At 49.1% G+C, this 24,835-nt stretch overlaps 1 protein-coding gene across 10 annotated transcripts in view; it reads left to right on the forward strand.

Annotated features, from left to right (window-relative positions):
• The window catches only part of EHF (ETS homologous factor), a 40,151-nt gene that overhangs the window by 2,565 nt on the left and 12,751 nt on the right, over window positions 1-24,835 (forward strand). For 3 of the 10 annotated variants that reach the window (XM_001503304.6, XM_070228620.1, XM_070228618.1), the window contains exons 2-4: window positions 18,187-18,286; window positions 21,943-22,188; window positions 24,229-24,291. In XM_001503304.6, coding sequence (XP_001503354.1) covers window positions 18,190-18,286; window positions 21,943-22,188; window positions 24,229-24,291 — 406 coding nt within the window. In that variant the 5' untranslated portion in view covers window positions 18,187-18,189. Of the gene's footprint in view, window positions 1-250; window positions 358-6,665; window positions 6,758-7,820; window positions 7,875-17,490; window positions 17,623-18,186; window positions 18,287-21,942; window positions 22,189-24,228; window positions 24,292-24,835 lie in introns of those variants that run through there. The other 7 variants (XM_014729347.3, XM_070228621.1, XM_070228616.1 and 4 more) reach the window with 7 other exon arrangements.

Here is a 24,835-nt window from a genome sequence, read left to right on the forward strand (position 1 = left end):
CCTCAGTCCTCTCAAACAGATGTGATTTTCAAAGACATCTGGGAGATAGGGTGGGGTGGATACCAAGAATGCCGTGATGGAACCTGCTAACACACTTGAGAAGCAATGCCACAGTTTTAAGGAACCAAATATAAAGTTGGAACCTGATTTTCGGTGACACCTTTGGCTGCCGTTTCAGCCCATTTCTCTTGTTAAGATCGCTCTCTGGCAGAATGGAAGTGACAATCATTTCTGTTGTGGGTGGGGCCCTGGTCGGGAGGCACGGACTTCACTGCAGGCTTGGTGTTCAGAGACCACACATTCTCACCCTGGCTTTGTTCCTGGGTAACTGACGGAGTGCGGTGGCTTTCAGCTTAGGTGAGCCGGATCTGTGGTGGGATTGTCATCTGGAGAGAGGCAGGAAGGCAGCCATATCTTGCCAGGGTTCTCTTAAATCTGTTGTTGAATAACTAAAGAGACAGGGAAGATAATAAACTTTATTTAACATTTTCTTATCTAATTTTGAACTGAGAACAGTGGAGAATTAATCTTCTTGTTGGTAAATAATAATGATTTCAAGTAATAGGATTTGTTCTAAGGAGCAGGCAATTATGCTCTTATTAGAAATATGTGACTATGACGTGTATTTAAATTGGACAGGATTTTAAAGGGCCAGACCATTAAGCTGTGCAGGAAACACTGCTGGGGGGAAAATGGCTCCCCACCGAAGCTGATATTAGGACGGGACATATGTTCAAGCCAAATGGCACTGATGTCAGGAAGCAGAGATGTGCTGGAGTAAAAACGTCTGTGGATCCCTCAGAGTTGATAAAAAATATATTGGTCTTCAGAGAAGAAAAAAAGGTATTTCTTTAAGACACTTCCTGAAGAATTTCAGACTCACGCTTGGTAGTAGGAGCACAGCGTGCACAAGGCAGTGTGTAGGACAGTGCTGGGACTGGCAGCCACGAGGCCTGGTGTTCTAGCCCTGGCAAAGCTGTGTGCCCAGAGCAACACACTCTGCCTCTCTGGGCTTTACGAGTTTGAACCCGATCCTCTTTAAGATCCATTTCAACCCTCAGATTCTGATGACTGGGGGCGACCGGCTGTGCTTAGAGGTCAGCAGGTTTAGCTTGAATCTGTGACAGCTGAGAATAGGACGGGAGATGCCCTCCTAAGGACGAAACAGGAAAGATCAGTAGGAGCCCTTCAATGGCTTCCGTAGTGTCTTCAGAATGTTGGCTAATGGGTAGACCTTGTGGAGGTACTAAGATCGGATCCCTGGAGACTATTAGGGGTATTAGTGTCTGTTCCCATGACAACATCCCATCTTTATCAATTTGCCTCATGTGTCCAAAGTGGGTGAGAATGTAGAAATGGATGAAGCTGACTGTTCCGTGGCCACAGGGAGCAGTCAGTGTACACGAATAGGCACTCTTCATGACGTCTTCTCTAAGACACCAGCGTAGCCTGCTGAAGAGTGAACATTCAGGCACCCACAGAGTCTACTTGGTTTGTGTGGTGCTGATCAGCTTGCAGGGCTGATTGTCCACGAATTATTGGGTAGATTGGATGGCCGTGGACTCATTATTCCTAGAAGAAGTTCTGAGGGTTAATCAGAAGGGGAACATGGCTGCCGGCCCCAGGGCAGCCCAACCTGGCGACTCCGGTATTCCCAGAGGGCCTCAGCCTGTATCTGGAGAGCGGGAGCTGCAACAGGGTTGAGCGGGGTGGCCCATTTAAAGAGGCTCCGAGGATTTTAATTGGCCTTTTTTTAAAAGAGACATCCTGTAAAAATACTCCTTTGAAAATTGATTTCACTAGCACCTGACCACACTCTGCCTTTGGTTTGTTTTATGGGGCTGGGCCCCTTGTTCTGGTTCATTGGATTCACATTATCTCTTCTCTTCCAGTCTCCCCCACATCCTGGCCTTCAGAGCCTCCTTCTCTTCCTTTCTCAGAAGGATCTTAATCATTATTAAGGGTATCTCACTGTTTATTTCAAATAGGGCCAGCGTAGGCATATTCAAAACATACTTTCTGAAGAAAACAAAGCCAAAAATAAAAAGAAGCCCAAATGCCTATTATAATATTGTGATTATTGGACTGTTAGATCACCTTTTAACCCCACCATTTTAACATACCTACTTATTTTTACTTCTGTATGACCTTATCCAGATGCACACTTTCTTTGATGTTGTTGTAATTGTGGTGAACTTAAAATTTCATATTCTGTCACTTCCCCCTCACTCTATATCATAGACACACACACACACACACAAAATCCTGGGGGCTGGAGCCTTGTTGGTTCAAATGTGGAGTTAAGAAATTTCAGTTGCCCTGCCAACCCTTTCTCAGCCTGCTGCAAACTTCCTCCAGAGTGCCCTTGAGTCTTTCTTGGAATAGAAAGAAGTCTTCTACTTTCGTATATGACAATGGAGCTTGGAGAATATGGCTGTCTCATAAAGATCATTTTGGGATCCCTCTTAGGAAGCTTTAAACAAAATTCCCTCAGGAGAGCTAATGATATATTCTGGTGGATGCGGTAGGTGGGGTCTGAAAGATGAAGGTATTTTCAGCCGTGTCTTCCTGGTGGCTACTGACAAGACTTGTTTTGTCTCTGCGGTGGGTTTTAGATTTGGCCCCAATTCAGCCTCTGTCTCAATTATGTCCAGTTAGAAAATCTTAGCGCACCTAACTCACCTTTCACCCATCTTAACTCCACTGACCAGAGGGCTGTGGGTTGAGAAACGCTGGTGAAGAGCAGACTTTGGCTGCTTATGTATCTGAAGGGGCAGGAGGCTATGAGTTTTTGTTGCCTGGAAGCAGCTGAATGTGGTGCAAAAAATACTGGGTTTAGAGTCAGAACAGCTGTGTTCAAATGTGACTCTGCTGCTGAGTAGCCAAGTGATTTTGGGTGAGTTATGTAAGCTCTAGAATCTCAGTTTCCTCATCTGGGAAATGGGGTTAATGACTTTTGCACCGGGCTGTCGTAAGGATTAAATTAGACAAAGAACCTGAAAGCAATGGGGCAAATGTTTGTGAATAAATGATTAGTAATTTGTGGAGTGGAAATTGAGGGTAAATCCCTAACATGGGTGTCTTCAGTGAGTGGCTGCTGTGTTGGAGTAGATGAATAGTTCTGGGATTTTGTTCTTCTAACGACTGACGTTGGTTCTATACTGTGACCCTGGGAAAGACACGCAACAGGGTTTTCCCTGGGGAAGGTGGGCAGCAGGGAGATGAGGTCGACCACGTCGACAGTGGACCTCCAGATTGAGCCTTGTCTTGAGCTGACTGCAAACTGCAACCCATGGGGGTTCTGTGGAAGACTTGGGGTGAGTACACAGCATCTTGATGCTGCCAGATAGGAGTCTCAGAAGAAACTGGTCTCCTCCAGGTAGTTCTGTGACTACTGCCAGCCCCTCACTCCAGATGTCCACTGACCACTGCAGCTAAGGCATTACCCTGGGCACTCTGGAGGTTTTGAAAAATATTCATACTTAACTTACTTTTCCAAGACACTGTCAGGTCTGCCTCCTGGTAAAGTGTTCAAGTGAGGCTTCTGGCCACGTAGACGTGGTTTCTAGAGTCTATTTGAGTTGAACAAGCTGTCTTTGCTATAAAACAGCACGGGTTCCTAACCCAGGATCCAAGGGTCTGTTGGTGTCCATGGAGAGAATTAAGGGGGTTTGTGAACTTGGATGTGAAGAAAGCACATTTTTATTTTCAGTAACCTAACATTCAGTAATGTTGAATCTAGAATTCAACATTTTCTTTCAATGCAAATATAGGCAAAACATCCACAGGAGCATTAGTTGTAACTGCGACTGTCACCAAGAAAAGTGACATTTTCATATCACATCACACTTGTTGCAGAATGTCTCAAAGTATCGATATTCCCCACTTCACTGATGTCATGGAGGGTATTAGATCTGCACTGGATATTCTTATCTGGTGTTAATAAAGAAGCACATATATTATTATGACATCACACACCTATTTTAAAAAGAATTTGATCATTGAATTTCAATATAAACTTCCCTTCTAATCTTTTGTAATTTAAAAACATTTTGAAGAGAGGCCCTTGGGCCTCACCAGATCGCAATATTGGTCCATGGTATAAATAAAAGGCTAAGAACCCCTAGTTTCTAGCATTTTCTCATTCAGGGCCAATGAAATGACCTCTGACCAGCATCAGCTAATAGATGGTCTCTGTCAAAAATAGGGCTCTGTGTTCTTCCCACTCATTGTTCCTGCTTAGGGGCAGCTTTGGAGTTGTGGAGGGACCTTGGCATGATGCAGATAATGACAATAATAATAATCGTAATAATGGTAATAATAGCTAACACTTGTTGAGTGCCTGCTGCAAGCCAGGAGCTATTACAGACAAGTTCAATGTCATATTTTGTTTAATGCTTCCAGCTACTTCAGGAGTCGTTCGTGGGGCAAAGACAGAAAATCCCCCTCACCCCCCAACCTTGGTGATAGACATCGGGGCAGGTGAAGGTAGAGGATGAGGCCGACCTCCTGGACAGGACCTGTGTCCTGGGTTCGCATCCTGTGCAGCAGCTCAGGGCCCCACACTTAGAGAGGCCCTGTGCTTTGAAAAAAATCCTTACTTGCTTATTTTGCCAAAACACCATAGGGTCTGCTTCTTGATAAATTGAACGTTCTCTGTGGCTGTCTTGAAATTCTTAACACGTTTTGAACAGGGGGCCCCACATTTTCTTTTATACCCTTCCCTGCAAATTCTGTAGCTGGGCCTACCCCCGGCTGTGGAGAAATGTTTGAATACATGACAACTCCCCATGCTGGAAGCAGCTGTGCAGAGCCCCTGCCCGTTGTCACCTTGCTCGCCCAGCTGACCTCGGGTGGAAAGCTGCGGCCTGTTGAGGAGGGATGTTGTTGCTTTTGAATTGGTGAGTTTTATAATTTTGTCTGAGCACCAAAGGTTTCCTCCGAAGCAACTGGAGGAATGGCTGAACAATCAGCTGAGTAATTGACTCCTTGGAAAACCTTTCTGGTAGGAGCTGCTTGCCTTGCTGATGGGTTTTTTCACTTTTCATTTTCCAGAGGGCTTACTCCATAGACCATTGAGCTAGGAGAAGCCTTGCAAAGTGCGCTCTGGAAGGGAAAAGGAGACCCAGGGTGCCAAGAGTCTCCCGTTCTAGCAGGAAGGTGCTGGAAAGGAACGCAGCCTTCCTGCCAACTGCCGTGTAATGATTATCTGTACAAAAGAAAACCCTACTTCTTCTAAAGAGGAGATCCTCTAACTTGTGAGAAAATTCAGACATTATTTGCTTCGTAAGCTGCAAAGATGATAACAGAATAAGCCGTATGAGGTGCTGTCTGTCTTTTACAGTTACGTTTTTACAAACTGTTCAAAGGTTTCAATCAGGGTCATGGATGCGGTGGGCGAGGGGGAGAACGTTCCTGGATTTGTTTGTCAGAGTGATGGAATTCTGGCTACTGGAATGACGCATCCACAGTCTTTCTCTTGTCGGTGTGCCGTCCACAGCACACTGCTCTGTTGTCAGGACCCACCTGTGTGACGGCTCAGACCTCAGGTGCTGTTCCAAAGGGGCCACAGTTTCCCCTTAATTTTTCAACAGTTTTTCCTTGTTATTAACTCTGCTCTTTTATCATGGCTAATAAGTCTGAGGTGGCTTCAGGCAGCCAAGCCCAACCCCTGAGTCAATCTGGGCCTTTCAACAGGAAGCCAGACTGAAGTTTTGACGGACGGGTCTGAGAGGCCGTGAACTGGTGCTTCTGGAGCACCTGTGCTGACGTCCGCTGAAGGGAACTTTCCTATCAGGATTCAAGTGTGCTTAGTATGCCTCCTGCTCACATTTAGCGGGGAACTTACAGGAGCTATGCTTAAAGGATCTGAACTTTCAAAATAAAAGTATGAGGTCCTAGGAGATGTCCTCCTCTTTAGAAACACAAAGATCCACTTTCAAAGCTACGAAGAAGGATGTTGCTCTTCTCCCCCACCCGAGACATTTACTATAATGTATCCAGTCCATTTACTAGCTCTGTGTCTCTGAGTAAGTTGCTTAACTTCTCTGTGCCTCCTCATCTGTAAAATGAGGATAAAATAACCAATGTTGGGGGTTATTGCAAAGATTAAGTGAGATAATTTCATGCAAAGCCTAGCTCAATTCTTTGCACATCGTGAACACGCAAGAAATGTAAACCCTCCCCATCATCACAGTTTTGATGGTTGTTTTGTAATTACACAGTCTGTGAGATTCCAAATTGGTGTCTGTTGATCTTTCCGCGGCTGAATCATCTCGGTCTTTTCCTGGGAAGAAACTTGCGTCTCCAAATGGTCAAATCCATTGTCCCAGTCCATCCCAGCCCCTCCCTGGCTCCAGTCCCCGCTTCTCCCTCCCTCTACCCTTTCCGAATTCCTGTGCAGTTGGTCTTATTTATTTTTCAGTCAACTGAGGGTGTCATTAAGCCCTTTATTTTTCCGGCTGCCCGCTTCTGTGTGGAGGCACTTCTCTCCCTGCGCTGCTCAGACAAGAATGCCTGGGAACGCTCAGCCAGGCGTATCCCTCCGCGGTCGGAACACTCTGTTCTTTTTCTTTTTTTTTTTTTAAAGATTTTATTTTTCTTTTTTCTCCCCAAAGCCCTCCAGTACATAGTTGTGGGTTTTTAGTTGTGGGTCCTTCTAGTTGTGGCATGTGGGACACCGCCTCAGCATGGCCTGATGAGCGGTGCCATGTCCGTGCCCAGGATCCGAACTGGCGAAACCCTGGTGACGCTAAAGGTCCGACATGAGGGAAAGCTGGGAGGGTGGGAGCCTGGGGAACGCTGCGCCTTGCCCGTGTCCGCTGATTTCTTCTCAAGGCTTAAAACGAGACAACAAGAGACTTCTGTGTGTGTGTGTGTGTTGAAGGCTGGGTGATGATGCCATTGCTTAATTGGTGTGGTCATGATCTCCACTCGAGTGATTTATTTAGCTCTTTGTGACCCTTTTTGGCTTGCGCTCATCACGTGATATTGACAAAGTGATGAGAAATGAGGGTATGATGATGCTTGCATTAATGCAGTAATCACACCTTGAACATCTGAGGTCCTTTCCACCTGGGACCCGGGACCTCAAGTCACTTGCCAGGACATGAGCGAGTATACCCAGCTTGCCCTTGAGGTAGGTGTGGAGCCTGCTGGGAAAACAGTGGTCCAGGGACTGAGGGCTTTCCAGTTATGCTTGCGGCCCAGGGCTGCAGTAGGATGTCTGTGAGAGAAGCTGGACTGAGATTCAGGCATGCTGAGTCTCTGCTTTTGGAGGTAACCCGTAGACCACACCTACTCCCTGAACCATATTGACTTTCGGAAGTCAACCGTCTGGAAGAGTATGGTTTGGGGTTTTGATCCTATCCCGGCAGCCCCTTCTCTGCCCTTGTTAATCTGATTCATGATCTCAACCTGGGCTGGCTGGAGGCTAGCCATGTCATTCTGTAGATCTTGGACACCCCTCAGTACCCTCACAGAGCCAGCCAATGGAAAAGTACAGTGTCTCCTGGCTTCTTGGCCCTGCCAGCTCTGGCTGGCCGATGGATACCTCCTTTTCTTCTGAGGGTGTGGGAGGGCAGCAACCAAACTGAAAGCACAGGTTTTTCTTTGGTTTTTATAGGAAAACAAATTGGCATGAACTCTCAGTCAAACCAGCTCAGGCTGTTTGGGCAGATGCCTTTCTTTGCTTTTTTCTGTTTATTTTCCAACAAATCAATGCTTAACTGCGTTGTTATCAGAGCAGAGAAACAGGTGCAAAAAAATAACTTTGCTGCCAACTCAAATGAGAAGGTAGAGCTTATACCCTCTGGGAGGTATTCAGAAGACAACAGAAGCCCCTGCCAGCAACTGAATTAACAGCTCTGTTGACGGTGGGTTTATGTTAACCTGCTCCTAACCCTCCAACACATAAACACACCATTGTCTCAGGGAGACGCGTTCCACCATCCAGACAAGCGACTGCTTTATTTTATCCTGAATGGAGGTTGGTTTTGGCTGAGGCTGCTTTGTGAAACCAAGGGGTATCACCCTGTCTGCCAATAGCGTGTCTCAGTAAGGGGGCTGCTGGAGAGAAGAGGATCAGTCTTGTGTTTAAATGTGGTCAAGTTCCTTCCAATACCAGAGCAGGTAACCTGGCTCTCTCTGCCCTTCTCCACTCTGCCCCCAGCAAGAGGGGGGGGAATGAGCTCAGATGACTTCGGAGTGACCATGGTGTTGGAAGTGGCGTCCTTGCTGGATAGTCTGTCAGGGCCAGGCAGCATCTGGGTTTTGTTCACTATGGTATCCCCAGCACTGAGCTAGAGCCCAGCGTCTAGTACACATTCAATAAGTACATATTAATTGGAGGGAATGAGTACATATTTTCACTGGCGGGACTAGCTTTTCTTGGTGATCGTTTCTCTCCACTGAAGGCTAAGACACCAATCTTCTTGGGTCTGAGGACTAAAATCCAGGGTGGTTAAGAAATCCTTTGAAGGGCTACGGTGGGGTGGGATTGGGTCAGGGGTGACTCAGCCAGCCATGAGATCTCTTGATGGACATAGTCAACACAAAATTCCTCTGCAAGTGCTGTGTCCTGAGGCTGGGTCAGTTTGCTCGACCTTCAGAGACTCACACTTTAAGTGGCTGAGCGTTGTTTGAATGTTAAAAATTTCGTGGCGCTGAGCATTAGGAACTGCTCTATTTCAAGTTGGCAAATAATATAGGGATAGCGTCTCCACAGATGGATTGGAGCTTGAGTTCTCCACACGGATTGTGTTGTCTCTGACTTTACAAGGATTTCTTAGAATTTGTGGGTGTTTTCTTCTAGGCTGATCTCTCCTGGAGTTAGTTATCTTGTTGTAGGAAATTGAGGGAAGGCAAGTAGGAAGTTCTCAATGTGAGAATGCTTACGGACTGGTTGAGGGAGGGTTTTAGAAATGTAGATTCTGAATCAGAGGTGTGGAGTGGGACCAGGTTAACCCCTCCCAGGTGATGATGATACAAGTGGTCCCTAGACCAAACTTTGAGAAACACCTATATGGCCTCTTCAGCCAAGGAGGGAAATAAACATGGTAAGAGGAATCCTGAATTCTCCAGTCCCCATAACTGGGCCTTTCTGACCTACAAAGACCTACGGTTGTAAAAAGGAGTGAGGCCTGGTTTTCTTGCTATACGTTCTTTACTTTATGATTATTTGGTTTTAGAATAGAGAGTGGGGATTAGCGGGGAGACAGATACTGAGGGTCAGGGTGGTGGGGAAAATGGTGAATTCTTCACTGCATGGCCAAACAGAGGTCCAGAACGACCCTGCTGGATTCAGCATGGTTCCTACTTCAGCGGCCGACGGAGAGGGCAGTGGGGCTCTCCCTGGTATCACTGTAGGGGAGCAAGGCGATGCCCATGCCCAGTTAGAGAGCAAGACCAGCGTCTCTCAGGCCTTCTCTCATAGGTTGAGTAAGCTTGTCTCCCAATTCTGACCCCACTACAAAGTTTTCTTTAAATATCAATCCAAAATGAGTGCAAGAGAGATTTTTTAAAGATGATGGTGTCCGTGGATCTGGAGGGATCAATGGATGGTCTTCAGAGGGCCTGGGGCTCACAAAACACGTGCAAAACCAAGAGTGGATGTGCATTTTTGGTAGGAGAGTTCTAGTTTCTGTTGAGGTCTCAAAAGGCTCTGTGACCTTTTAAGATTCAAAGCTTCCCTATTCTTAGTTTGTCATATCTGAATGGGATTGATAAAGGCCCCGGGGGTCATGTAAGGAAATCTTGGCTTTTGATCAAATTTGGTGGCTGTCTGCTGTCCGTGTCTGTGTCTTGTCTGGGTCTGGCACCAAGAATGATAAAGATCAGCATAATATGTACATTTCCAAGTGGCTTATTGTCAGAAAAAGTGTATCTACAACGGGTCAACACTTGGCCTTCCAATACTGCATCATGGCTCGTGAAATGTCATGAAAGCCCAGGATAGCACCTCAGATGTTGCTCCTGGGAACGTGAAATGTCTGTTTCAAAACACACTGTGAGGGTAAGAAATTACCTGTGATGTAATCCCGAGAGGATCCAATACATTCCCCAAGCTGGATTCACATTTTGATTCATTTGAAAAACAGGAATTATTGTCTGCGTTACGTTCAGTTAGATTTCCCATGTATGTGAATTTGCCTTTCTCCTGCTGGGAGTAGGTCTACTGAAATGACAGTCATATTGAAACAGGAAGTCAGTAAGCCATTGCAACATCCTTAGGGCAAACACTGTGAATCCACCTGCTGGTAACTTTGATTAAGGACCGAGAATGGTCTGGATATCCCTGTCATCCCCAAAGTAATTATTTAAAATGTCTAATTGCTCCTCTGGCGGGACGAGTAAAAATACCCACAAGGCAGGCAGTTCCGTGGTGGTTTGGGGATGATGTGGTTGAATGAACAAAGGAACCGGGCAGAAGGCAGACCATGGCTCTGACTCTCGGTGCCCTGGGGCTGGGGATGCAGAAGGTAGGCACAGACTCTGCTTAGGGTCTCTCTGTGGCCCTGACAGCCCCCAGGGCATCTTCACCCTCACAGCAGGAGCAAACCATGTTTTGTGGCCTGAGGTCTAATTCGGATGAAGCATAAATAATTGTAGACCAGTTTGTTTCTAAAACATATATTAAAAAAAAAAACTTCATTGAGTCACAGGGAGAAAATTTATATTATATATGTATGGGTGCGTATCTATGTGTATATACATATATATGTATGTGTACATATATTATATACACATAGATCTGTTTTAGTGGCTAAAAGAGCATCATGGATAAAACTGGTCCAGCTTTTGAATCACTAACATATTCCTACCTGAGCATATCTTCTAAGTGGCAAAATGAAGGCTATTCTTTCCTCCTCAAAGGAGCTCTTGGATACACTGGGGAGGGGCGGCCTCAGGTTGCTCTGGCAAAGAAGGGAAGGGTCTCAATTTAGGTCCCTAAGTTCCCAGGGTTTCTTGCTGGACAGTCCGATTTTGACTTCTCTTCCAGCTCCAATTCTTGCTAAGCTATGTGACCTTGAACAAGTTACCTAACTTCTCTGAGCCTTAGATAGGCCATCTGTGAAATGACATAATGCCTTATAGAGTTATTGTGAGTATTGACTGAGATAATGCATTTAAAACTATTAGCACAGAGCCAGCACATTTCAAAGGTTCAATAAGCCCTAGATACTATAGTATAGTTATTATTATTATTATTATTTTTTGGCATTAGGTCCTGGGTCTCAGCAGACCCACCGTGGAGCGAAGACGAGCTTCCCTCCAGCTGACAGGTGCAAGCTGGGCTGCGTTTGTCTCCGCTGGCAGGTCCGTCTTTCTCTTTAAGAAGAGAGGCGAGTTGAGCTGCCCGCCTTTGCTGGATCCTGAGCCTGGGTGGGTGTCCCGGGCCCTGGCGTGCACGGCTCCACCTCCCCACCAGAGTCCCAGGGGCGCCTCCTTCCCCTCGCTTCTTTGTCCCTATCGGCTCAAGTCCCAGACCCTGCTCTTTGCAGGAATGGAGCATTCCTGGTGCTGAGGGGCCCTGTAGATAGAGAAACCCTCTGACCACACTCTGCCAGGAGCTCCCATTTCAGACGTGCTGCTCTCCTTTGCACCTGCAAACCACCGTGGGTTGTGGGAGTGCACTGCCAGGGCGGTACCCAGAGCCTGCAGAGAGTGCCCTCCCACTGCCCCTGGCGGCCGGGCACAGGGCGTCTGCGGGGGGGAAGGGGGGCAGGAGGGATGACTTTCAGATCCTCGAGCAGGACCATGCCCAGAGGGCGCAGCACGGCTTCTGTGACAGGGACTGAGAGATGCTGGTCACAGCTCAGCCTAACAGCGCGAACACACAGCAGCCCAGAATGGGGGTGGGGAGGCAGGAAATTCAGCCCTAGGCTCGCCTGTGCCAGCTAGCCGGGATTGCAGAATATCGAGTAGACGGTAGAGGGTAGAGGTCTTGCTTGAAATAAACTTGGTCCTCCACTTCCTCCTTGGAGATTGAGCAAAATAATAGTAACATAATAAATAACAATTACTATTATTATAAAAACCAGCTAACGTTTACCAAGAACTTACTGTGTGTCAAACGCTTTTCTAATCATTTTACAAGTGTCATCTCATTTTGTCTTTCAACCACCCTTTTCATATCATCCCCATTTTATAAATGAGGAACACGAGGGCTAGAGAAGTCGAATTCCTCGCCCACGCTTGCCCCATCAGCACACAGGCACAGCTGGGATTCGAACTGTGGCTGTCTGACTCCAGAGCCTGGAGCTCCCAACCATTACACTATCCTGCCTCTGAAGGGTCTACCCCCACCCCAAGGATGCCCCCGAAGCCAGCCAACACAGTTGAGCAACCCGGGGGCAGACCCTATAATAATAGCTAAGATTTCTTGGGCACTTGCTGAGTACGAGCTATGTGAGGAATTCACAAATAGTTGCATTTAATCTGAACATCAACTCCGTTTTTTGTCATATGGGGAAACTGAGGCTTTAGAGAGGATTGTATTTCCCCAGGGTCCACACAGCCCGCCAAGGGGCACAATCAAGATTTCAACCCTCGCCATCTGAGTGATGACCTCTTACTCTTAAGAGCTGCCCTCACGAGACAGAGCAAGTTGGGGCTGGGTTTGGAGCTCCTCACACCTTGAAGATGTCCTTTCAACTCAGATGGAGTGAGATCCAGTCGCTGTGGCTGGGCCTCGTGCTCTCTCGTTTGTGCCACTGAGAGGCCCCTGAAATGTGGGATTCTTAAACTTCACGATCAGGCCAAGTGCTCCGCGGCCCCCCATCCCAACTATGCATGGTGCTGGTTGAGCTGGCGGTGCTGGGAGGAATCCAGCCTCAGTGACGGCCTGGAGGAGGCGTGGGCTCAGGGACGGTCCAAGCCCTTAGCAACTTAGGGGGCTGTGGGAGCTGCTGTTTCACCTGAAACTGCCCGTTAACAAAATGGGAAACAGAGAGTGACCTGTCTCTCCCGCCACGACAGGCTGTGGCCACCCCAGCACAACACAGTGCTGCAAAAATGGGTTTCGGATTGGCCAAACCCTAGGGACCCATCCTTTGCTAGGAAGTTGCTGCCTAAGGTCAAACAGGCCCTGGCTGGCAGCCTGGTGTGGGGTTCCTGTCGCGTCCCGTGGCCTGCTGTGTAGCCTGCTGGGTAGCCTGCCGGGCTCCCCCTCTTCAGATAAGGAGCAGACTTCTGTCTCCAGAGCTGTTGGGCTTAGAAACGAAGTCTTGGGCGCGTGTGAAAGCCTGGACAATCAACGGCCCGGAGTCCAATACAGTTCCTCCGATGTTCCGACACACGAAGGGAGGATCAGAGAATGTAGATGAAAGCATTCCTGGATAATCCACAGTTCACCACTCTTTGGGTTTGAAATAAAGTGTATAGATTTTTTTGTGTGTGTGCAGGGTTTTTTTTTTTTTTGAGGAAGATTAGCCCTGAGCTAACATCTGCTACCAATCTCCCTCTTTTTGCTGAGGAAGACTGGCTCTGAGCTAACATCCGTGCCCATCTTCCTCTCCTTTATATGTGGGACGCCTACCACAGCATGGCGTGCCAAGCGGTGCCATGTCTGCACCCGGGATCCGAACCAGCGAACCCCAGGCTGCTGAAGCGGAACATGAGAACTTAACCACTACATCACCGGGCCGGCCCTGTGTGTGCAGTTTTTAATAGCCCAAGTAACAGCTCACACTGTATTCCCAGAATATGTACCACCTGGGAAAAGACAAAGTTGGCCCCGATACCCGGCACATTTTCTTCAACCTCCACATTGGAGGCAATTACTCTGCGTGTACTGGGCACCGTGCTGGGGGCTTTACAGCTGCTTAGCTCATTTAGTCCTCCAGCAAGCCTAGGCTAGGTGCTAACGCCATGCCAGTTTCCCAGGACAGGACATAGCAGCTCAGAGAGGTTAGGGGACAGCCCCAGGTCACCACACCAGCAAAATCAAAGGCTGAGCTGTGGCCTCCACAGGCTCCACTTCTAACCGGTGTCCTCAACTGGGGCGACCTGGCCCTAGGGGACATTTTGGGGGGTAGGTTGCTGCTGGCATCTGGTGGCTAGAGGCCAGGGTTGTGGCTGAACATCTGCGACGCAGGGACAGTCCCCCCAGCAAGAAGCATCTCAGCCCAAACTGTCAGTCGTTCAGCGGTGGAGAGACTGTGCTTTTCATCTGGCCCGAGCGGCTGAGCGTCACCCGCAGAATCCTCCGTGAGCTGGAGACGAAGATGAGCAAGGCCTTTCCCAGCTCGCTGTTCACTCGAAGGCGCAACCATTCTTACTTGGGCTCTGAATTCGATTTTAGTCCTGGAAGAAGTAAAGTGTGCCAGATAGAGAAACTCCTGAGAACTGATGTTGAAAGAAAGAAAAGGAAGCCGAGTTTTACTGAGGGCACGTGTGCTGGCGCCAGATGCGGCACCTTTAAATCCACGATAGTATTAGGTTGGAGGAATCGACGTCCTCTGCCCCCAATTCCCAATTTGAAACCAGTGAAGAAACTGAGGCTCAGAGAGGTTAATATACGCAAGGCTACACGGCACAAAGACCCTGGATTCTAACCCAGGCCTCAGGCTCCAGTCCACTTCACATACTTGAAATATGTATCCAGGAAATAATGACAGCGATGCCAGAGGAGAAGTAGGAAGCCCAATGAGGAGCATGAAATAATCCTCCTGCTTTTCAATGAAAAGGAGCGCTGCGTGCCGTAGAAAGTCTATATTAGCGCACATGTGGGGGAGTTGGTCACAATAATGCTTTTCTTTACAATTCTAAGGCACTTTTCTTATTATCTGATCTTCTCAAGAGTCTTATGAAGCTGTTGGGGGGGGGGACGGTGCGCAAATGTCCTCCTTTGACACCTGAAGGAGTGGGCCTCAGAGGACTGGGGACAGGCTTTGGGCCTTCTGGGCCCACCCTGAGGCACCATCCACGCAGCGCCACGCTGGGCTGGAGACGCTGACCTTCTTTCCACACAAGCCTGGGTGAGCTCGGCGAACTCTGACTCACTGAGGGTTGAGCCGCATACACTCTTTTATGAGTGGTGGCCACTTACTGTGCCCTGCAAAAGGGCGCCTCGCCGTGCTGAATGCTCTCCCTACAAAGGGGGTGTCAGCGGGGAGCACGTTCCTGCACGCAGGCCAGCCTCTTGGGGGCCCAGTGGCGAAGGGGCAGCTGTGACCTCGTAGGCCTGAAGGCTTCTCTGTGGTTGAGGGTAGTTCTGGATGCCCCCAGGAGGTTATGGTGAGAAATGATGTCTGCACTGAGGAAAGGGGCTTGTGAGCACTGGTCACAAGCGGAGAATTGGCCCACATGGTCCTGTGACATCGATCGAATTCTTTTTTACTGCCCACTGAGCTCTCTACACGCATGACCTCATTAGATTCTCACAGCCCTTTGAGTTTGGGGCCGTTCCCATTTTACAGGTGCGGAAAGTGAGGATCAGAAAGTTGTTGGCCAGACAGCCTTGGAACTTGCTCGCGCAGTGGGCATGGCAGCTGGGATGCGAGCGCGCCTCTCCCCAGCTCCGAGGCCACTGTGCTGAGCCTGCACACGGCCCTGTCTTCTGGTTTTTGGAAGTGGTGAGCAGAAGCCGGGAGCTGACTGAGAAGGTAGCTCATGGCTGGCCCAGGCCGGTCTTCCTTCCACGGAAACAGCCACTTTGAAACAGTCCTGCAGGCAAATCCTTGTGAAAGAATTTCAGGGAAGTCTTGCCCGCCTACCCCCCCACCCTCCCCCAGCCTGAGGGCCCATCCCTCTGCACAGATGGGCTGGGCTCTGAGCTTCAGCCTTTTCGGGGTTAAACAGTAACCTTTCTACTGCTTGTGATTGAGCAAATGCTGGCAAGGAGCAAGCCCAGCCTTGAGCAAACAGGAGACTGGCCGTACTCCCTCCCTCCCCCAGCCACCCCTCTGGGGATGTGGAGTTCTCCTTTGCCTTGAAGTCCCCTGTCTGATTTCTTAGCTTCGGGCAATTGCTCTAGAAAGCTGGATGGGAAAAGGCTCGGTTATTGTGAAAAAGAGAGCAAGGTTTGGCTTGAGTTGTTCTTCCTTCTCTGAGGGTGAGAATCAAAGAGGTGTCTGGAAGGAAACTTAAGAATCAATTTGGTCCCCTTTAAATTTTCGCCTGGGGAAACCGAGGCCCATGGTTGTTTCCAGTTCGGGTTATCCACAAGGTAGTGACTCTCCTCAATATAACACCTGCTATGCACTCGCATCCTACTTTGTGCCAAGTGCTCAAGGTGTAGAAACTCATTTAATCTCCAGCCAAGGCACCTGGTAGGTCTGGCGATCTGCATTGTGCAGTGTGCGTATGAGGGAACTGTGCTCAGAGAGGTTAGTGACTCGTCTGGGTTCCTACTCACCTGAGCCAGTAAGTGGGAGAGCTTGGAATCAACCCCAGTGCTTTCTGGCTTCAAAACTCTTCCCCATGGTGCCACCACAGAGACCCCAGTGCTCCCGTCTTCCCGCGTGGTGGTCTGTTATGATGCTCATCATTCCAACCCTGTCTTTCCTCCTCCACCTTCCACGCAGGCTGGATTCAGACCTAATTATTTGCCAAACAACCATGATGATGACGATGATGTTAATAATCACTGTAAATGCTCCTGTCTAGCCTAGTTCAATTCTTAATCTCCACTCTCTCCCCGGTACCTAGAACAGTGCCCAGCTCACTGTAGGGCTTGTAAATCTTTGTTGAATACATGAAAACCTGAATGAATATCTGTGCCTTCCCCACACCTCTCTTCTCCCTGCTCAGGCCCCACACAGAGCCAGAGGAGCGGTAGCTAAATCAGAGGAAGGGTTTTAAAGCCTGCAACTGCTCTGGGTAATTTCAATCCTGGGGACATTGGTGACACCTGAGGATGCAAGTTTTCTGCAAAACAGGCAGAAAAATTTTCATGATCTGCTGCTATAAAGCTGGCTTCCCCTCCCCACCCCGACATTTCGAAAGAGCAAGTTACCTTTCAAGACGGTGGGTAATGCTCAGGTGCCTTCTGAAACAGGCTGCTCTTCTTTCGAACGATTGAACATACTTCTGGGGCTTGAGTCTGAAAGGTGGGGAGAGCCCAGCTGGAGGGTAGGAATATTACAGATGGTGGAGGATTGAAGCGAATACCTTTGAAGTATAAAATTTTTATGTTGGGCCTAGTCGTTACATTTTGGCGTGCTCTGCTCTGGCAGCCCTGATTCAGTTCCCAGGTGCTGAACCACACCACTCGTCTGTCAGTAGCCATGCTGTGGCGATGGCTCACGTAGAAGAAATAGAAGGACCTACAACTAGAATATACAACTATGTACTGGGGCTTTGGGAAGAAAAAAAAAGAGAGGAAGATTAGCAACAGATGGTAGCTCAGGGAGACACTTTCCCAGGAAAAAGAAAAATCCAAACAGGCCTGTGGAAGAAAGTCTCCTCTCCCGGGTTCTACACTGAGAAAGCGAGCTTCAGACTGAGACAGGCACCTTTTGGTCAGCTCGAGGCTTGTGCTTTCCCCAGGTCTCTGAAAAGAGTGGGAAAGCTGGTCCGAATTTTCACCGGGAGGGATGAAAAGAGGCAGTGTCTTGTCAGAGAAAGCAAGTGACTCCTGATATTATCACGGAGCCAAATCCTTGGGGAGCTCTGGCTCAGGTACGACCCAGGGCCTCTGACATCAGCGCGTCCCGAGGCAGGTATCTGTGCTGAGCGCTCGCTGGGTGCCTGGTGCGGGTTGCTTGCGTGTGTTGGGACGCGAGCACGGCTGGGTTCTGCTCAGGGTTCCTGCACTGGGGGCCAGGCCCAGGCTGCCAGCTTGGATTAGTGTTGACTGCAATTCCACTTTAAATGAAGGCTTCTAGGCATTTTCGCTTTTGTAAAAGAAAAAAAAAAAGAAAAAAACACAAACGTGGCTGCTGGCCAGACTCGCCCTGTGAGCAGGTACTGCATTTTCCTCCCGCTTCATTCCCGATCAGAGATTATTCATTTATGAATGGGTGGCTGTAAAAACTTGCCTCATACATATGAAAATTGAACCTGGAAATTTTTAATTGCCAGGGAGTTTTGCTTTTACTGAAAGGGCTGTGGCAACATGCTTTGGAGGCAGTGGTCGGAAGGACACGTTCTTGTTTTCTTCCTAAATTAACTCCGTAATTTGTGCTCTCAAGTGACGTTTGTCCAGGAGGCACTGACTGAACAAGCTCTTTGATTCCCTCACAGATCATGATTCTGGAAGGAAGTGGGGTAATGAATCTCAACCCCGGCAACAACCTCCTCCACCAGCAGCCGTCCTGGACAGACAGCTACCCCACGTGCAATGGTAAGGAGGCCGGGCGCTGTCAGGGTCACCCACCATGGGGATTCCTTCTTTGCTTTAATCAGGCTTCATTTCCCAAGTTACTGTCTGAAAAACATAGGTTTTATTCAGCAGAGGGAGTGAGGACCAGGAGGAAGGAGAAAGCTTCACACTGGAGGTCCCTGCAGCCCCCAGAGAGCCAGACAGAAGCCCCTGTGAGATGTTCCATTGTTTCCCCCCAGTGTTCAAGGTTCTGGGTTGGCAGCCTGGCAGAGAGCGGGGTAGAAGAGATATGCAAAGGGAAGGCCACCTGTTGAAGCTTCTAACAGTGTCTGGCTGGGCTATCAAGACAGGAGAGGAGAGGAAGGGGTGTGTGTGTGTGTGTGTGTGTCGCATGGAAGCATGGAAGTTAAGGAGGAGATCAACAGCAGTTGACCTTTCTACTTCATCTTCCTGTGACTTCCCTTTGTAAGGGGAGAGGAGATTGGTTAGGAGACCACGTGCCCTCTTTTAGTGCTTTCATCCAGAACCTCCTGATTAGCAGAGGGAAGGGCCCGGTGGTGGGGCTTATAGAGGGTTTGGTGATCAAGCCCGTGGCTTACTGTTGAAGCTGAACTGAACAAAGTCGTTGCTGAATCAGGGCCCCACACCCCACTGTGAAGGCATTCAGTTTAGGCAGATTGCTGTGCATCTAACTGCTGTGGATTTAAGGAGCTCTGGGCCTTACCCCTCCCCACTCCCGCTGCCAACCTCCCCGCTGGAGACTCTGCTGCTCTCGCTTCCCTTGGAGAATGGAAATGCCCTGTTGGTGAACAGAGTCTGAGAAGCAGGAGTGGGAGGATGACAGAAGGTTTATATTGTCCAGCGAGCAGCCGGCCCACGTGCAGCTCCACCCCTTCCAAGCTGGACCCCAGCCAAGCATAGCTGCAGGTGGGAACAGGCGACCTTCCTTTATTTGAAGGTCCCACCAAACTGCTGCCCTTTCTGGGCAGTGACAGTTTCTGTTTCAGGCCTCAGACTCCCCATGCGCACCTCAAAGGAGGATTCCAAATAGGGCAGGAAGGTTCTTCAGACTAGAAAGTCTTTGGCATCCGCAGGCCCCTGGACCCTGGATTAAGGCAGCATTCCTCCCGTCTGCTTTGGAGAAGGCTGGGGCAGCGAGCTGCACAAGGAGCAGAATTTAGGCACACTTTTACTTCTTAACTTCCAGAGGCCCCAAAGAAGGCCCCGCTCCTGGTGATGACTGATGGGGTAGGGCAGGTCAGTTGCATGACAGAGAAGAGAGGAACTCATAGGATTTTCAGTGTTCCTCCTGCGACTTCAGGAATCTGAAGTGTCCCCTGGCTGGTGGGGAGAACCCCCAGTCTACTTCAGACACAGTCTCCTGGCTCTCCCAAGCGCTAACAGGATGCGCTGTCAAGAACTAGCCTATGACCTAGGTCGCGCAAAGTTGAGAGAAGAAATTACCCCAGGCCTGGTGTCCAATGGTTGAGAGCTGTGGCTTCACAGTTGCGAACCCAGAGCAGCACCGTCATAGCAACACAATTATTTTAGAAAAATGAACAAAGACTCAGGGAGCCACAAAAAATATCTCTCATCCTTGGGGCACCCAAAAATTGGGGGGAAATGGAAACATCCAGTCTAAGCTCTCTGTGTTTGCATGTTTGGGAAGACTTCTCTGTAATTAAGTTTTAGACTAGATTTTTCCAATCTTTGCCCCCATTCCCCTCCACGATTGGCTGAAAGTTATGGGCTGCTCCCTCTGGCTGTGAGATATGAGGAGTAAAGCACGTACTGTGAGTGGTAGGTATTACTCAAGGCAGTCACCTTTGTGCCTAAATGGTCTCGGCCTCCTGTTCTTTGCGCTCCTGAGGATGGATTCTGAGAGGTGGGGAAAAGTGGGATTGGGTTGGAAACATCCCCCTTCAGCCTCTCCTCTGGGGGCATTGAGGGCTAGGCTGCAGGCATTATGGGAATCAAACCTTTTGGCGTTCTTTAGCCACTCGAGCTGTATCCACAGACCAGCATCTTCATCATCATGTGGAAGTTTGTTAGGAATCCAGAAACTCAGACCTCACCCCAGACCTCTGGAATCACAATATGCATTTAAACAACATTCCCCAGGATTCATCATCACATTAGAGTTTGAGAAGTACTGATTTAGCATGACCTTGAAGAAAAAGTTAGGGACAGTGTCCTTGCGCTGTGGTTTCCTCTATTGGTCTGTCCTTGAGTTTGTGGAAATATCTGTGGGTCATGTTCATTTGGATTCCCCTCCCTCAGCTTGGAGGGCGGCAAGTGTCTTTGCCTGCTCCTGCCCCTCACCTTTCCTGGAAGAGCGCTTCTCCCTTCTTCTCTGTTTTCAAGGGGACTGTAAGATCTCAGCCCTCTTACATGCCCCCAGAGGCCGGCTCATTTTTCTCCATCCCCCAGGGTTCTGAGCTGACTTTGTGATGTTCTCTTAAGTGAGCCTGAAAGAGTCACATACATGGATGGTTGGCCCACAGTAAGCTCAGCAATATTTATTGGCGTTCGTGAACTTTACTTGTTCACTGGTATCCAAATTAACCATTTCGTGAATGTACCTCCCAACTCTTCCAGATTCCTACATCATTTCTTCTTCAGCAACAAATTCCACTAAAGAAATATACAGAGCACCACTATGGCAAAGTCCCTGAGATAGTCTTTACAGGAGATGCAAAGCTGGGTAAGACAGTGTCCACGACCCTGAGCATACGCTCTACAAAGGACAATAGGATGGTACTTAGAGACCCACAGAAAGACAGAACGTGACAAAAGCCATTAGGAGAAACACCAAGCGTGTCTCCCGGAGAGTCAGAGGACAGCAGCCCTTGCAGTAAGTCAGGGCATCTGTGACGGCATCATGGGTGGTGAAGTCTACAGGCTGGGCCGGAATTCAGCTCGGAGTGGTTGGGCTGAAAGAACAAGCCAGAGGAAAGGCACAAGTCACAGGGCGCTTGACGAACAGCCCGTGAAGAGCCTCAGTGCCTCGCTTGGCAGTTTTGTACTTCATTTCAGGGGATAATGGGAGGCGCCTGAAGGTAACTGAGCAGGGAAGTGACATCATAGCTGTCATACCGTGGGGGGTGGGGAGCGGAGCACATGAGTCATCTGGACCACTCTGGGGAGTGCGTCACAGAGAAAAGAACCTTACTCTCAGGCCTCATTTTTAGCTGAGAATGGTCTGAACTTTGGGTATGTATGTGTCTGTGTGTGTGTGTAAGAGAGAATGAAAAATGGGAGAGAGAGGGAGGGAGAAGAGAGGAGGAGAGCTGTGTGGGTGTGGGCAATGAACTTATAAATTGCCGGGACTGGAGCAATGCTGGAGCCTTCGCGGCCCTTTGCAGGAGGCGGGGAAAGAGCTCCTCATCTCAGAGCACTTCAGGTCTGGTGTCCTCATAGCACCCAGGGCTAAGTATCACCCTAAGGAGGACATGGAGATGGCCGCAGGCTAAATGACAGCCCCCGCCACAGCTGGGAAAAGAACCACATTTCCCAGAGCCTCCTCTCCAGAGCCTGTCTGTGCTCCACCCCCATGCTGACGCCCACGGACTGTGGCTGTGTCCCCACGACGTCCGGCCACCAGCGTGCCTCCCCGTGTCTGAGATTATGCCCGGGAACAGCCATGGGTCACTCACCGACCGCTTCCTGTTTTGCAGTTTCCAGTGGGTTTTTTGGAGGCCAGTGGCATGAAATCCATCCTCAGTACTGGACCAAGTATCAGGTGTGGGAGTGGCTCCAGCATCTCTTAGACACCAACCAGCTGGACGCTAGCTGCATCCCTTTCCAGGAGTTTGACATCAACGGCGAGCACCTGTGTGGCATGAGTTTGCAGGAGTTCACCCGGGCGGCGGGGACGGCCGGGCAGCTGCTCTACAGCAACCTGCAGCATCTCAAGTGGAACGGTGACTATCATTCTCCCTCCCCGTCAGGAGCCAAAGCAGGGCCTCCCCTCCAAATTACTGTTTCCCGAGGGAGGGGAGGAGAGGGCTGTGAGAGAACAAGGCACGAAGCCTAAGGTCTAAGGTGGGTCTCACACCCTAGAACTCAGTGTAATTGAATTCTCTCCTAATGGTTACCTTTCCAGGAGACAAGGGCTACCTGAGTATTCACAGAATACTTGCCACTCTCAGAAAAACTTTTCTTCTTTCTCTTGCAAACAGGGTTTGATGGTTTGACTTCCAATCACTTCCTTGTCAAGATCATCATAGACTTTTCTTTTTTTAAACTTTTCTCCCTAGGTTCTTAAGATGGGACCTATGGGTGGTAAGAAGATGTGCAAAATTAGGTCTGTGTTTCGGGAGGGGAAAAGGCTCACGGTATTTAGCAGATTCTTAAAGGTCCGTAACAAAAAAGAAGGTTAGCGAGAATGGTCCAGACACATGTGGGATGTTTCTGCAGCGAATTCGGGAAGTGGTGTCGCCCTAGTACTCCAAATGTGCCTCTCTCCAGGCCTCACCTAGAACAGAGGCGAGCCAACATTCCCTGTGCTGCCCATCCATGACAGATTATTCACACATGCACACATGCCTGTAAAAAATTAGCTCCTCTGAGAACTGTGGGCATCTTGAAAGGCAGCAACACATAAGAGGAGTCAGCTGGCCTGTCCACATCAGAACGGGCGTGTCTGTCTTAGCAGCACCTGTATTGGGGCAGGAAGCTGGGGCTTTGGGAAGCATGAATGAGTTCCAGGGCTCTGACAGGTTCAGACCCTGACAGCTGTTGTCAACACCAAGCGGCCCCGGAGTCTGGCGGCCATTTTGGATGACCTCATTCAGCTCGGGGCACTCCCTTCTTCCCACCCACCTCACAGAGGCCATTGCTCATTTTTCTTTTACTAGAACCAAACCGAGCAAGGCTCTATAAATAACCCCCAGGAATCTTCAGAAAGAGCAGACTTGTACTTGATGAATTAAAAATATTTAGATCCCCACCTCCAATTAAATCCACTTCTTTAAAGCTATGCCTGATTGAAGCCCGAGGCAGGAGGCTGGCGGGGTGACGTGGCTGTCTCTGACCTTCTGCCTTTGACCTTCTGTGACTTGTTTGGTCCTCCTGCATGCTGCTGGGGCCTCTGAGCGCCTCATGACCAGATTTCTCACTTTTGTTTCCTTGTTCGCCTTTCTGTAGACATTCTATTAACTCGCATGTATTGATTGTTTACTTACACTAGGCATTCTAAGTGAATTGCTTCATTTAGTGACCTTATGGGAAAATAAATATTGTACCTATTTTACAGATAAGAAAACTGAAAGTCAGAGAGGTTAAAGGCATGACCTCTTCTCCTGAGATATTTATCATCTGCCTGGGCAAGAGAAACATGCGAGACTCATTCACATGCATGTATGGCTTTTATATACCGCACATGGAGAGGAGTTGTAAGGCATAAACGAGGGCAGCATCATTGCACTCATCCGGCCGTGTCTCACGGATTGGACCTAATCAAAATGAGGCCAATTAAATTTAAGATGAAAGAAGAATCAAGCTAGTTAAAATGGTTTTGCCTATATTTGTGTCTTCATTCCATATCCTATCTTAGCATGGGAAAGCACCTTAGAGGCTGTCTAATGACCTTCTCTAGTTTATTCCCCTAAGGTTACAGATGAGGGAACCAAGACCCAGAAAGGTGACGTGCCTGCCCTCTGTTAGTGGAAAAACTGGACTTCTGACTCCTGAAGTTCTGTTTCCACCACACTGGCTGCCTTCCCTATACAAGGCCAAAGTCTTTCATCTGATGTGGGTGCCCCAGCTACTCCTTTGCCGTGCCAGGGACCCCAGGTTTGAGTTGGTAGCTGCGGAGAGGGAAGCCGCTCCCAGAAGCAACGAGCGGTGATCAGGCCGTGGGATTGGCAGAGCTCTTCCAAGAAGCCAGCTCCGTCTGTGTTTAAGCATCGAGTCTGGGCTCCGCATGGGCCCGTTCTGACTTCCCAATCTGTTCTTCTCAGGCCAGTGCACCAGTGACCTGTTCCAGTCCACACACAATGTCATCATCAAGACGGAGCAAGCCGGTGAGTAGCAGCAGAGGCAGGTAGCCCCGTTGGTGGGTGAAGCCCTGGGGAGGACGATTCCGAGGGAGCATGGGGAGAGTGTGGGAGCAGGACAGAGACAACACGGTGGCAGGAGACCCAGGGACACCTCTTCCCTGGCTGTCTCCAGTGGCTACCCCGCCATGGGCCTCATTCCTTGACCTTGGGACCAGTGCCTGGCAACTGTTTCTGATGTCTAGACTGATGGTGCATCTAATTCTGCCCACACTTCTCTGCTTCCCACTGCTGGTCAGGGCATCACCCGTGCTCTGGTCCAGGAGCTAGGAAAAACACAGAGTGTAGGTAGGCCTCTTCCTCACCACAAAGAAACTCAGGGAATTGGACTTGGCCACGTTAGGAGAAGCCAAAGGAGAGAAGAGGAAATGGCAGTGTCTCCTCTCCCCTCCTCCCGTAATGGGAATGTCTTTCACAGAAAGGAGAAAGATGCGGACTTGCTGTTGTCATTGCTGTGGTTTCTGGGGGGCCCTTGGAGCTTCCTTAGGGATGTCCAAAGGCAGCTGCAGAA

This window comes from Equus caballus, chromosome 12, assembly GCF_041296265.1.
Source record: "Equus caballus isolate H_3958 breed thoroughbred chromosome 12, TB-T2T, whole genome shotgun sequence".
Taxonomy (NCBI): Eukaryota; Metazoa; Chordata; class Mammalia; order Perissodactyla; family Equidae; genus Equus; species Equus caballus.